The 14617-nt window shown below is 51.5% G+C and overlaps 1 protein-coding gene across 28 annotated transcripts in view; it reads right to left on the reverse strand.

The window, feature by feature from the left end:
* PCBP3 (poly(rC) binding protein 3) overlaps positions 1-14617 on the reverse strand; it is a 285967-nt gene that overhangs the window by 21117 nt on the left and 250233 nt on the right. For 14 of the 28 annotated variants that reach the window (XM_073231209.1, XM_073231215.1, XM_073231213.1 and 11 more), the window contains 6 exons: positions 7661-7815; positions 5780-5803; positions 5212-5244; positions 4819-4935; positions 3716-3847; positions 2796-2924 (listed from right to left, as the gene is read on the reverse strand). In XM_073231209.1, the coding sequence (XP_073087310.1) occupies positions 2796-2924; positions 3716-3847; positions 4819-4935; positions 5212-5244; positions 5780-5803; positions 7661-7815 (590 nt within the window). Of the gene's footprint in view, positions 1-2795; positions 2925-3715; positions 3848-4818; positions 4936-5211; positions 5245-5674; positions 5806-7660; positions 7816-14617 lie in introns of those variants that run through there. The other 14 variants (XR_012129087.1, XM_073231206.1, XM_073231205.1 and 11 more) reach the window with 2 other exon arrangements.

A 14617-nucleotide genomic window follows, 5' to 3' on the forward strand; every position in this document is an offset into this window, starting at 1 on the left:
GCTGGGAGGGCGGCGCCCCCTCTCCTCCACACAACCACCACCCTGAATGTGCTCCTTTGTGGCGCCTGAGAAGTAAGAATGCAGAGGGCTCTGCGGTGGTGTGGAGTGTGGCTCCCCGGAGGAAGTAAGGGGAGACGAGACCCTGCCCACACTGGCGGGGTCCTGCACGCTGCAGATGGACGGATGGCTGCCTCTGGGCCGCAAGCTGCTTCTCCACCCGTGTCTGCCCTGGTGTGTCTTCTGATTGAAAAACTTTCTCCTGAGCAGAAAGCTGGGCCTTGGGCACAGCGCCTGGGGGACTTCATGCCTGGCGCCCCCAGGGGCTCTGCTGGCCTGGGGTGGTGACATTTGCAGACATCTTCACAGAATTAGAAACATCAACTTCACAGCTGAGCAAAGGGAACCACTTTCTTAAAAAGTTTGTAGTCCAAATGAAATATTGCACTATGATGAGATTTGCTATGATTTTCTTTATGTGTCGAAAAGTACAGAATTCTTATCTTAGGATGAATGATATTCTCAAGCACCAGAAGTCTTTCATATTCTGATAAAGCCAACCTAACCCCTTGGTCCCATGCAGCGAGGCACCCCCATGTCCCCTACAAAGGGCAGTCCTGCCTGGGAGCGGTGGCCATGGGGCCAGGCCCAGGCGAGCAAGTAAAGCGCCTGCAGAGCGCGAGGGTGGGGCGGCCTGACCCTGCTGGGAGGTCGGGGTGTTGGCAGATTTGGGCCCAGCCCATGCCCCCAGCTATGGGGTGTGACCTTGAAGTGCCCTCAGTTGAGACACACAGCGATGTGGGGACAGGCTCCTCAAAGTGGGCAGCAGCTTCAACTCTGAAGCCCAGGCCATGCTGGTTGTTAAGTAGAAAAGGCTACTGAAGGCCCACAAGCTGAGCCAGGCTGGTGTTTGGGGAGACACCGGGCTCCCCAGAAGGCCCATCTCATGTCTCTGTGGTTACAACCAAAAGCCTCCAGAAACGTCTGTGCAAACCAAGTTCGCTGTGGTCTCCAATTAGCCTCCAGCTGGCAGGCGAGGACCACTACCAACCCAGCGGAAGAGGCAACCCTTCACCCTGCCTCAGGCACAGAACTCGGTCTGGCCGTTGCCTGTCCTGGAGCCAGGCAGGGCACTCCTCCAGCCCCTCAGCCTCAACCTGGCATGCCCTCTCCACAGCGTCCTCTGACTCCACTGATGGCGGTGCCCACTGTCCTGCACCAGGAGCTCTGCTGGACCCTCTTGCCGACTCCGATTCCTGGTTCTGGTTCTTGCTGAATGGTGACTCCTGTGCTCTCCGAGGGCTGCCCGATTTGCCAGCAGCACAGGGCAGCCCCTCTCTGGTGATCGCACTGGTGCGAGGCTCACCAAACCCATCTGAATGTCCTCTGCTCTACGTTCTTTGTTATCCTTCATTTAAAAACAGCTCCACTGTTCCCAGGCACAAGCAATCTTCCCAGCTAAGGAGGCTGCTTGCCTGCCCTATGACAGCCCTGATTACATCTGCCACAAGTGTGTCAATGTTCGTGTCTCATGGAGGCCTCCTGGCCCCTGGAAAGGGACAGGCAGTTCCAACAACAGCCCTGGGGCATCAGCACCCACAGCCAGGAGGAGGAGAGCCTGCTTCTGGGTGGGGGCAGGTCTGACTGCGGCCATGGTGCTGGCAGTGCTGCTGGGAGGACACCGCACTTCCGTTCTGACTGTAGGTCAGATGCTGTTCCTGGTGGGTTGTCTCGCTGGGCTCTGAGCTGTCTGCTCACTGTGCCCTCACAGGCCCCTGGGGGTCCCAGCAGCCAGGTACTCAGAGGGGTATGGGCCAGTACTGTCACCACGACCGTTGCATGGCAAACAGTTCAGAATAGCAATCTTTAGAAAAGTATTTTTAACTTCATAAAACACCACACTTCAGGAAAATAAGAGTTGGACACAGGTTTTAACACCAAGCCAGGTATAAGAAGGCGGAACCCACAGCTGCCCCCAGGTTTGGTCCTCGGGAGGCTGCCGTCCCGGTCCCCTGGGGAGGACCTCCTCTCAGACTTGGCGTGGGGTGGGGCCGGTGGTACAGCTGTGGGACCCTTTCCTTTGAGGCAGGATTACTTCATTTCAGCTTTAAAAAGACCAGCAGCTATTGAGGGTCTCGCTGAATCTTGCTACATTTTGGGTACTGGTTGAAATTCAGACCTCAGGGTTTTTTTCCCCCAAATTGCAAGAGAGGCCCTATCTTGTCTTGCTCAGGGCACCTTCTTTGTTTCTCTGGCTTTCATCTTTATCTGCATGTGTCTGTCTATAATTTGGGATTTTCGTGGCTCTGAGTCCTGCCCTCCTGTTGGTGGCCAGTGCTCGGATGCCTGCAGGCTTGGTGACACGGCTGCCAGCCTCTCCTGTCCACAGCAGGCAGCCCTTAGCCTCCTGCTCCAACTCTCCAGCACAGAGCTCCGTCAGGGCCCAACCTTTTACTGAATGCTCCTCACACCACGGACTAGTAAGAACTTTTCATCCAACTACAGAACTGAGGGGAGGGCACATGACCCCCCCAGGCACTCTCCCAGCTCCCAGTGAGGCTGGACCCACCCAAGGTGGCAGGCACAAGCAGCTGCCCCTCCACGGGGCCCATACACCCAGTACGGCTCTCAGGTCACCTTGGGCCTGGGTCAGGGCCCAGGCCATACCCCCAACACCCAGCCCCCACATGGCCATGAATGAATGAACCCTCACGGCCCCCCAGGCACCAAGGCCTTTGCTTCCACTGACACTGAGAAGCCACACCCGGCCTAGAGCAAGCCCCGGGTGTAGACTGTACCTCCAGCATGACCACACAGATCTGCTTGACGCACTGGATGATGGCGTCAGGTGTTCCCGAGATGGTCACTGCCCGCTCTGTGGAGTTAGGCAGCATGTCCCCAGCCACCTGGACCTGGGCACCTGTGGACTGCAGAAAATAGGTGGGAAGGGGTGCAGTGGGGTGCAGGCTGCATCAGCCAGGGTGGACCCCTGAGAGGGCTGTGCACAGGGGCGCCCGCCCCACTGCCAGCTCCCACAGAGGGACCTCCTGCATGCATCTCTGTCTCAGCCCACTGCTGCCCAGCAGTGAGCTGGTCCTGGCAAGTGACACTGGACATTCAAGCATTTAACCTGCAGGGGGCGTTTGCCAGAGATGGGGACAAAAATGGAGTGACTTCTTTCAAACATGAGGAATTCTATGTCTTCTGTGGAGTTTAAGATCACAGAGAGAGATGGATTCTAGATGGGCCTAAACTTTGTGTCTGCCTTTCCTGAAGGAGTCAAGGTGAAGGGGGGAAAGTTTGCACCTCACACGAACCCTATCCCAGGGACAGCTCACTGTTCTCCCAAAAAATGAGGCCTGACAGCCCCATAGATGCCTCGGCATCAAGGCACAGGTCCTCTGGGCCCTACACCCCATGATCGGGTGGCGGGGCGCCTCTCCTGCCCCATCCCAGGAGGCCCCTGTACATCTTGGCCAAAGCACACGCTGCTCCTCAGAGCTCCCAGGCCCCTCTGCAGAACGCCAAGCAGGTGTGTACATGCTGTCTGCCTCCTGGGTCTCCCTCTGCTTTGTGGGTGGCTCTTCCCCTGTGGCACGCTCTGTGCCAGCAGGGTCTGCAGCAATGGGGCTGACACTGCTGCGGGTGACCAAGCATCCCCAGGGGTGGTCCTGACCCCCAGGGCTCGATACCATTGGGCTGGACAAGGTTCTATTACCTCCCTGATCTCCTTGATCTTGGAGCCGCCTTTGCCAATCAGGGACCCGCACTGGCTGGCAGGAACCACCAACCTCAGTGTCACTGGGGGCTTGCTGGTGGCAGGGCTGTTGCTCATGGAGTTAATGATGTCCTGGGAGGGAGGGAGACACGTGTCGGCCAGCCTGGTGTGCCGGTTCATGTCAGCGAGGGCAGACCGGAGGCTCAGAGGTGTCTGGAATGTGCTCGGGAGCCTGCGTGGTGGCAGCACCAGCTCCAGAGATCAGAAGCAAGGCCCCCACCTGGAGGCTGCACTCCATGGGGAAGGGCAGGGAGGATGGAGGCACACGGACTCCCAGACGGAGGTGCCATGGCACGGCGAGTGGCTGGCTGAGCAAGCCAGAGAAAGGTCGCAGCGTAGGGCGGGCTCGTTACAGAGGCTGAGGCCAGGTCAGGCTCAAGACAAGGAGAGGGCAGCTGGGCAGACAGAAGGGACTACACTGGTGCCCACACGTGGGCCTGTACGCTGGGTCCAGGGCAATATGCCTGGACTCAGAGTCTGACCTCTCCTCTGTCCTTAAGGCTTGGTGGGGCACGGAGAGGTCTGAACTGACAGGTGCATCTCTAAGTAACATAACTGTTGGGAATTTCAAAAACACTGGAAACACATGAAAACCTTACGATTTAACTCACTGACAAAGGAGGCAGAATGCCACAGACATGTAAATACACACATTTATCTGTGCCAGCCTGAGAACTTCCATGTCTGTGCCCCCCCCTTCGTCCGTCCACATGGAAGCCACCCCCGCAAGCTGGGGTCGGCTGCTGGGGAGCACGTCTGAGGCCCAGACATGCAGGCCGGGGCTTCCTTGAGGGCTCTGTGCTCTGGGGCAGGGCCTGAGGACATGCGAGTGAGGTGGGCGGCCGGCCTCGGGGGGAGTGACGCTGGCGGGCCGCCCGGCGGAGCAGAGTGCTTGGTGGCCGGAGAGCCGAGCAGGGCTGAGAGGAGCTGGCACAGCTGAGCAATGTGCCCCCGGCTGCTCCCGGGCCGTGCCCATCCAGATGCAGGGGAACCAGGCTCTGCCCGCTGCACACCTGTGGGGGCCTCGGGTGGGAGCATCTTACCTCCTCAAACTTGTAGGCAATCATGGCAAAGGCCTTGAAGATGGCGTCTGTTGGGCCCGTGATGGTCACGATTCTTTCTGGGCAGTTTCCCTCCGAGATGTTGATCCTTGCACAGCTCTGGAGGAAGTGGAGCAAACCCCAGACACTGGATCAGAGCGGCTTCTCCCCAGGCCCGCCACAACAACTGACAGGCACAGGGAGCGCAGTGCCTGGCAGGCAGCCCTCCAGAGCTCCAGTTTACAGAGGGAAGTTCCTGGCACCACTGCAGCCCACCAGTGGCGGCAGGGCGGGTGGACCCAGGGCCTCCCCAGCGGGGCCCATGGCAGCAGGGCAGCGACCTGGCCCCCATCTCCCACCCACCAGGAGCGGCCCCCCAAGGGCAGGCTCACTCACCTCCTCACGCATCTTTTTCACAGTCTCTCCTTTCTGTAATAAAGATTTGGACGACAGGCTGGGGTCACTCAGGGCTCCCGCTATGGCAGACAGAGGTCTGCCATGGCTGCAGGCAGTGCCGGAGCAGCAGTCCCAGGAAGGTCAGTCTGTGCCCGGCATTGTCCAGAGCCTCTACAGACCCGCTGAGCCCTGGCCACCCTGGCAGGTAGCCTTTCAGAGAAGCCAGGCGTTTGCCCAGGGCACTCACCTGCTAAGGGTGGGTGGGCCCAGCCATTTGCATCACTGGCAAAGGGGACCAGACCCGGGTGGGGACACCCTGAGACCCTTGTGAACAGAGCTGGACATGCACACTAGAGGAGGCGCCCCACTGTGCAGGGACCCTGCCTGGGTCAGTGCCTCCTGGCTTTCACGTGGCCAGCGAACACGATGCTCTCGGGCCAACCTGAAGGAGACGCAGACTCACCCAGGAATCCTCACTGCACAGTGCACATCACCAGCAGGCACCCACCCAGGTCTGCTGCACTGCTTACAGAGACCCCGACAGAAGCAGAGTTCACTCAGTAATTACCTTCCCAATGATGCTTCCAACTTCCTGTAGGAAAAAAATCACAGAAAGATGAAGTCACAAGGCAGAAGGAGAAAAAAACCTGTGAGGCGCAGCATGACCCATCAATGTGAGGAGTGAGAAGGGGAGATTTAGGTGGTCAGGAGGGAGTGGGCAGTCGAGCCACTCGTGTGGAGGTCCTGAGGCCAGAGGGCTCCTCTGTGCCCGTGTAGCCCAGGTCCGGCCTCTGACAGACAGACAGGCAGTGGGACGGCCAGCTGCTTCTCAGATCAGGAAGTGGGGAAGCATCACCTATGAGCTTAAGGCCAGAAAACCCTACAAGAAACATGAAAAATAAAATCTCCCTCGATTTTTTGATATTAAGAAAATTTAGCAAGGCTATTGCTACTTGAGATTTTTAAAAAGAACATTCAAAGACATGGCTGAACATACCACCATGGCCCTAAGCCTGCAACACATGGCAGCCATGCGCTCCTGACCAGGCTTGCCTGCCATGCACCTCCTTGCCGGGCACAGAGCCACGTGACTCTACCCTGCCATATCCCAGAGGCAGAGCCAGCCTGCTTCCAGCTGCAGAGAATGGCAATGTTCAAAATCAAGTGCATTCTCCTTGCTGCAAAAAAGTCCTCAGCAATTACCACGTTCCTGGAGAAGATCTAAACTCTGCCACCACTGGAAGGGTGTGTGAGGCAGGCCCTGTGGCAGCAAAGGGCAGCTGGGTAGTGACCCCTGTGGTGGTGAGGGTACCTCACCTCCCACAGGCAGTGCCTGGTGCGTGTTGTGGCTGCTGGGGGCGGGGCTGTATTGCTGGGCTCGCGCCCTCTGGGGTGCCCACCAGCTCCCCGCACCCCTGATCAAACACTACCCACAGCTGGGTCATATCTCTCCATCACCAGAAGGGGTGCGCTGGGTGTGAGCTCTGCCCCAGCCCTGCCCATAAAGGCATCTCTCCTGGGAATCTGGGAGGAGCAGCAGCACAGACACCAGGGCCAGAGCCCTGCCAGCCGCCGCATGAGGCCGCACACACGGTGGGGGCAGGTTTCTCAGGGCAAAAACAGGATGGACAGGAGCGAGCACACACCCAGGGCTGATGGACTGGAACTGAGGTGAACTCCAGGTCCTCAGCTGCAGTGATACACATGGAAACAAACACTGTGCGAGTGTACATCTGCGTACATGTGTGACTGCACATACATACACACGCATACACATAAACATATATATACAGATGTCCCTCAGCTCCACCCGGGACTCACAAGAGCCCAAGGGTATGAGCAACCCACATGTCCTAATTGGGCCTTCTAACACGATCCTCTACATTAAGAAGTCAGGATCTTGGGAGAAATGGCTGGTTCCAGAGTCCAGAGCCCCAGGAGGGGGTGGTTCAGTCTGATAAGTATCCCCAGGAATGGCTTTCTACCAGCAGCTCTAATGGGGAAGCTTGGCAGGTGCCCCCCTAGTGATGTGATCAGTAATGGGCCACCCTGAAATCAGGGCCACCTGATAGGAAAGCATCTGTGACTTTCCTGCCAACAGCGAGGAACACCAAAAACTCCAGGGCAGGGGACATTCCACAGGGGAACCAACAGGGACTTTCTAACGCAAAAGGTAGAGACCAGGGAAACTGCTCCAGGAGGGAGACGAGAGGGTGACTGGGACAGGGATGTGTGGCTGTAGCATCTGTAGTGAAGGTAGTGCTGGGATGACTTGAGCATGAACGGGTCAAAGGCCAAGTGGCCCCTGATCAGATATGCCCACTGTGACTGTGGGGGAGGAGGCCCCTGTTTGAGGGGTACACACTAAGCTGTTCACAACAGGGCACCCATGGCTCTGGCACTCCCCTTCCAAGGAGAGGGGCAAAGGCAGCTGCCTATGCTTCTGTACCTTCCCGTGCATCAGCAGGCGGATGGTCAGGGTCACGTTCAGGCCGCCTTCTGAGACCTTGGATTCCATCTTTCTCTCAAAATGTGGCTGGGGATGGTGGCTGAAGGTGCCAAGGGTGCTGAGAGGAACAATAGATGGGGCCCAGATGGTGTCACCTGCAAAGACAGGGTGCAGCTGCTGCCAACCACCTGCACAGGCAGGAGCATCCTGGCCTGCAAGGCCCCGAGGCCTGGGGACAGGGGAGTGGGCAGTGGAGGCTCTGGGAGCAGCCCGATCAGCAAGAGGAAGGGGCGGCCCTGGGCCTGCCAGCTCCAGGTAGACGCAGTAGGCTGGGCCTTGGGAAAAGCAGGCCAGGGACTGGTCCTGGACCCACAGCTGGCTAACCGTGACCTGTGCAGGTCACCGGAGCCCTCTGGCCCCAGTTCCTGCCTCAGCTGGAGAGGGAAAGGGGTCGCCGAGTGTGCCCAGGTCCCATGAAGGCAGGGTCTGCTCTGCCCTTACCTTCGTTCCGTTCGCTGCTTCCCATAATGGAGCTGGAATCCCCACACTCCCACTGCGACTCCCTCCACCCCTCAAGAACTAGAGAATCACAGTACTGGTGTTCCCTTTACGTTTGCAGTCAAGTCACCTTGGTGATCCTAACTTCTAAAGTAGACTCTGTTAATGAAATTGCAAAGAGCTGGGTGACCCTCTTTATAAAGTTTTCAGAAACGCTTTATACACCTGCGTCACTGCTGTGAAATAAAAATGAAGTTTTATGGCCCCCACGGTGGTCCCTCGGGAAGAGAGTTATGTAAGCTGCACAGGCCCTAAGCCAGCCAGACCGCTCGTGCTGTGCTGCGAACGTGCCGCACAGCCATGCTCGCCTGTGCCAGCAAGCTGGACGCAGCCCGTTACACACAACGGAGGAGAGAAAACCAGCCTTGAATGACCAAAGAAAACAAATCTTACAGGTTTTTGGGAGCACAATAATTTTTTCCTCATCAAAATGTTTTTGCAGAAAAATAAGCTAAAAGGAAATCACAAAAATAAAGCACAGAAAGTGCACTCCAATTGCCTGGGTGATGGGCGTAAGGAGGCGCTTGCACAGGGCAGCACTGGAGGCCCCAGGCCAAGAACGCATTCTGCAGGAGGAGCACCAGGCCGGACTACACTCGCGGTCTTAACATTACATAATTTTCCACAGGTTTCGACAAATTCACACTGTCAGTTCTAATTATTCAGAATAAAATGACACTTTTGAATAACAAGGATTTTAACATGAAAGGTGTAATGTGTATCAAAGAGACTTAAAATTCATCCTTACATATTAATGTTCTCTATCTTCACTGTCCAATGTCATAGCCATTAGCCACTGTGGCTGTTTATTGACATAAAATTTCAGTGACACCTTTCATTGTTGAATAAGCTGCGTCACTGGCTGGAGGGCACCAAGAATGCAGCTGTCCCCACAGCATCGTGCTGGACGGGGCAGTGTGTGTGGGTGTCTGCAGGTCCGCCTGTAGGCAGGGCTCTCAGGAGCAAAGGCCCCAGATGGAGAGGGGCCCATGGGCTCAGAAAGTTGGTGCGGTGCCCCGTAAACACGATCCTCCCTGTGTAGACGCCCTGCAGTAAGCCAAGTTAGAATGCTGATGAACCGGCTCCCACAGGGCCAAGCTGGGGTGCCATGCCTCAGTTTTAATTAGAAACATCTCCTGTGTTGGGGACAGCAGGGCCCTGCAGCCCTGTGTTATGTGTTTCCAGCCACGGTGGAGAAAGTGGGTCAGCGAGTGCCAGGGGTGCGTCAGGCTCCAGGCTGCCGACTGCCATCAGTCACACGGGCCAGTGAGCAGCGGCAGGGGCCAGCGCCTTCCCTCATCACGTGGCCAGGAGCAAGCGTCTCGGTGTCCTCTGTAGGCCGATGGGAACAAGAAGCTGTCCTGGGCACCTGGGGCTCAGTAACCTTGACCCTTAAGAGCCCATCCTGGCCCTGCCTGTGAGAGGCACAGGGCGCTGGCTCCTCCAGGACCGCGGACTCCTCATCAGGCCTGGGGCTGTCCTGTGCATGTCCTGCCAGGCCCTGGGACACCCGCTCCCCCGAGGTAACCCCAGGACTGCCCAGGCCTTGTTCCCACATCAGGGCCGCCGCTGCAGTAGACTCTACAGGGAAGCTTGAGGGCTGTTCAGAGGAAGCAGCAGCTGGGCTCCTGTGTTCACAGCCACCCAGAACCAAGTGAGATGAGCAATTCAACAGAAAAAAACCTGCTTTCTGTGACTCACTCCTCCCCCACACTAGGTGCTGGAGAAATGGGAAGCTCTCTCTCACCAGTGAGTGCCGCTCATCCTTTACCCTGTAGTGCTGGGGATTGAACAGATTTTAAATTCATCTAATGGAAAGGAAAGGAGAAATCGTCACAGTCCCCTATAGCGCCTGGGAGGGCCTCCGCTCCTCTCCATCTGCACTGGCGTGGGCCGTCCAGTGTGTGGTTTAAATGCCCCTTTGTGCCCATGCCATCCACAGATGTGCCTCAGCAGAGCATGCCCTGCACTGGCCCTCACAGACACCCACCACCCCTGTGCGCAACGAGGGGCTCCTGCCCAGCCTGCCATCCCCGTCTCCCCTCTGCAGTCTCCTCTGTCAGCAGGCCGGCCAAGCCAGCTGCTCAGACCTCAGGGGCACTCACTCCCGCCTGCCCCCCTCCTGTTCATGAGCATTCCGTCCCGGCACGTGGCTGCAGGCCTTAATGTTTGTCTTCTTCTAGCTTTGTGAGGGAGAAGCTTGTGGCATTAATGTGATACTGTATTCTTGCCTAATATTGGTGTTTAGTTCTATAAATTTCTATTATGTGGCTTTAGCTGCATCCCACAAATTTTTTTGATATTTGTGTTTTCCACTTATTTCAAAATACTTTCAAGCTTTCCTTCTGATTTTTTTTAATGAGATATTTAAAAATGTTACTGAGTTTTCAAATATGTAGAGATTTTCTAGATATCTGTCTTGTGTTGTTCCCTGATTTCATTATGGTTAGAGACTATATTTTGTAATACTTGAGATATTTTAGACTTATGAGACTTGCTTATGGGCCAGGATATGGTCTTCTTGGTAAATGTGCATTCCTGTGTTCTGGGTGGAATGTTCTACAAATATCAATGAGAGCAAGTTATTGGTAATACTGTTCAGGTCTTCTGGTTTTGTATTTATTATGTCACATGGTGAGAGGGACGCTGACATCCAGCTGTGGATTGGGCTGTGTCCCCCACTGTTGCGTCATTCCATCCCAGGACTTCTAAGCCCCGTTAGCATCATCACACTGAGCACGTGGTGTTGCACTGATGAACTGACTCCCTTGTCATTATAAGGGGTCAGGGCTCTGAGATGTACCTGTGTTATTACTGCCCTATTTTCTCTGGATTGGAGTTAGCACGTTGTATCTTCTTTCGCCTTTTATCTTTGACTTTATATTTAAAGTGGGTTTCTGGGAGGCAGCATACATTGGGCCTTGCTTTTTATCTCACCTGACTACCTCTGCGTTCTCACTGGGGTGCTGCTATTCAGGGGATCGCTGGTAGAGTTAGGTGTATCTGCCCATCCACTCTTATTCTCAACCTCACCATCTGCTTTGTTCCCGTTTCTATTGTTCCTTCTCTGCCACCTTTTGGAATGATTCCACAGTTTTATGATTCCCTTTATCTCCTTTGTTCACTTACTAGTCATAACCTTTTGCTTTGTTAGGTTTGCAGTTGCTGTACAGCCTATAATACACATCTTCACCTGTCACAGCACAGTGTCACGTGAGCTCGTGCCACCTCACACCTCACACAGAGTGACCCTCGGCAGCATGCTCCATGTCCCTGCTCGGCCTTGCACGATTGCTGTCATACATTTGTTTTTACCATTTGATACACCCTACCGCACATTATTTTTAATTTAGACAGCTAAATCCCTTTTAAAGGGATTTAGATAATAAGGAAAAATGTCTTTGATGCTGACGCCCCCCAGTGTGACACAGCCAGTCCTGGGGAGGCATAGGAGACGGGTGTCGAAGACCTGGGTCAGAGCCCATGGTGGCCGCTCTCTCTCCTCCTTCCTCCAGAACATGAACACAAGAAGCAGATCGAAATTATTCTCATAGGTAGTTGTGTACTTTGTTAATTCAACAAATATGTTTAATGGTTGAAGCAAAAATTATAGTACTATCTGATGTGATTGTAATAGCACCCTGAAGAAGTATTTACACAATTATAAATGGGGAGGATAAAGAATCATAAAGGAAGTTAAAGTTTCTATATTTCTCTCAAGCTGGCAAAATGTCAACACGTGGGTAGAATTCATGTGTAGTGTCTAGGGCAACCACTAAACAGCTACACAAAGTGATATACTCAAAAACACTGTTAATATATCAAAACAGAATTCTAAAAAAACTTTAGTAATTGACAGGAAGGCAGGAAATAGTAGAGAAACAAAAAACAGAGAACAACAGAAAACAAAAAGTGAAATGGCAAACTTGAGTCCTAATATATTGTTTAAATTCATTGATTAAAAAACAAAAATTGGCAGAGTGGATTAAGAAACATGACTCAACCGTGTGTTGTCTATTACAAAAAAAACCACTTCAAACAGAATGATATACACAGGCTGAAAATTAACTCATGGAAAAATATTTGTTATACAACCATTAATCAAAAGAAAGCAGGAATGGCTATATAAATATCAGATAATAACAAGTGTTAGTGAGGATGTGGAGCAAAGAGAACCCCTGAGCACTGTTCATGGGAATGTAAATTGGTGCAGCCACTGCAGAAAACAGAATTGAGATGCCTCAAAATATTAAAAATAGAACTACCATACAATCCAGCAATTCCACTTTTGGTTATTTATCTGAAGAAGATGAAAATACCAATTCAAAGAAATATATGTACTCCCGTATTCACTGCAACGTTACTTACAATAGCCAACATATGGAAGCAACTTAAGTGTCCACAGAGAGATGAACAGATAAAGATGTGTTGTACATACACCCAAAAGAATATTACTGAGCCACAGAAAGGGGAAACCTTGCCATTTGTGACAACACTGATAAACCTAGAGGGCATTATGCTAAGTGAAATAAGTCAGAAAAACACAAATACTGTATGATTTCACTTACAAGTAGAATCTAAAAAATAAAACAAATGAACAAACAAAACAGAAACACACTCACAGGAATAGGAAACAAACTATTGGTTATGAGAGGGGAGGAGGATGCGGGAATGGGAGAAATGGGTGAAGCGGATTAAGAGGTACAACTTCCAGGTATAAGATAAACACATCATGGGGATATAATGTACGGCACAGGGAATATAGTCAATAATATTGTAATAACTTTTTATGGGGACAGATGGGGACTATTTCATAATGTATAAAAATACTGAATCACTATGATATACACCTAAAGTTATTGTATGTCCATTATGCTTCAATAAAAAATAGACTTCAGAGCAATGAAAATTACGAGAGACAGAGAGGGACATTATATAATGATAAAAAAGCCAACTCATGAAGTAGCAATAAATGTGCGGGTCAAACACCAGAACTGCAAAATATATGAAGCAAAAACTGACAGAACTGAAAAGATAGATATATAAATCCACAATCACAGCTGAAGATTCCAGCATCCTGCCTCAGTGACTGACAGAGCGAGTAGGTAGGAAATCAGCAGGGCTACAGGAGAGCTCACGCTGCCGTCAGCCACCAGGACCTGTTGACGTCCACAGAACACTCTGGCAACAGGAGAACACACATTCCTCTCAAGCACCCACAGAGTATAGACCAACACAGAGTATATCCTTGGCTGTAAAAAAAATACAAAATTTCAAGAATTGAAATCATATAAATAATGTGTTCTTTGATCACAATTAAATCAAACTAGAAATCAATAACAGAAAACAGAAAAATCTCTAAGCACTTGGAAAGTGTAACAACACACATCTGAACAATCCTTGGGTCAAAGAAGAAATATCAAGGGTCATAAAAAAGTATATTGACCTGAATGAAAATGAAAATACAACATACAAAAAATTGTGGGACACAACTAGAGCAGTACCTACAGGGAAATTTATAGCAAAAAATATATACACTGGAAAAGAGAGTAAGCCTCCAATCAATAATCTAAGCTCTCATTTTAAGAATCTAGAAAAAGAAAAACAAAATAAATCCAAGCAAATAGAAGGAAATATAAAAAAGAATTCAGCAATAATTAAGAATTATACATCATGGCTATCCTTCCAGTGATGCAAGGCTGGTTTCACTGCCTGTAAAATCAATTAAAGGTAATTAATCTCATTAATAGACTAAAGAAGAAATAGTGCATGATCATATCAATGCATGAGAAAAGCACCTGACAAAATTCAAAAGCCATTCATGTTAACTCTCACGGGGGAAAAATAGAAATAGAATGGAAAAAAGTAAGAAAGAAGAGCATCTACAAAAACCTACATCTAACATCATCCTTAAGATTAAGTCCGTGTGTAAATCTAACAAAAGATGTGTAAGGCATGTATAAGCTGTAAATTACAAAATGCTGATGAAAGAAATCAAAGATCTAAGTAAGTGGAGAGACATACAATGTTCATGGATTCCAAGACTCATCATAGTAAAGGTGCCAATTCTCTCTAAGCTGAAGTAGAGTTTAAACATAATTTTTATCAAAGTTCATAGATATAGACAAGATCATTGGAAAGGCAAAGTAACTAGAATAGTTAGAACAATTTTGGTAAACAAAAATAAAGTGGAAGGATTCAGTCTCCCCAATTTCAAGACACTATACAGCTACTGTAGTCAAGAAGGATGGTATTGCAGAGGGAGAGGTACAGAGGTCAATGGAAGAGAACAGAGAACCCAGACAAAGACCCCTACAATATGACAAACTGATTTTTGACAAAGATGTAAAAGCAGGTCAGTGGAGGGAAGACAGCTTTCCCAAAGAACGGTGCTGGAGC

The sequence above is a fragment of the Manis javanica genome, chromosome 3 (assembly GCF_040802235.1).
Source record: "Manis javanica isolate MJ-LG chromosome 3, MJ_LKY, whole genome shotgun sequence".
NCBI classification, from domain to species: domain Eukaryota; kingdom Metazoa; phylum Chordata; class Mammalia; order Pholidota; family Manidae; genus Manis; species Manis javanica.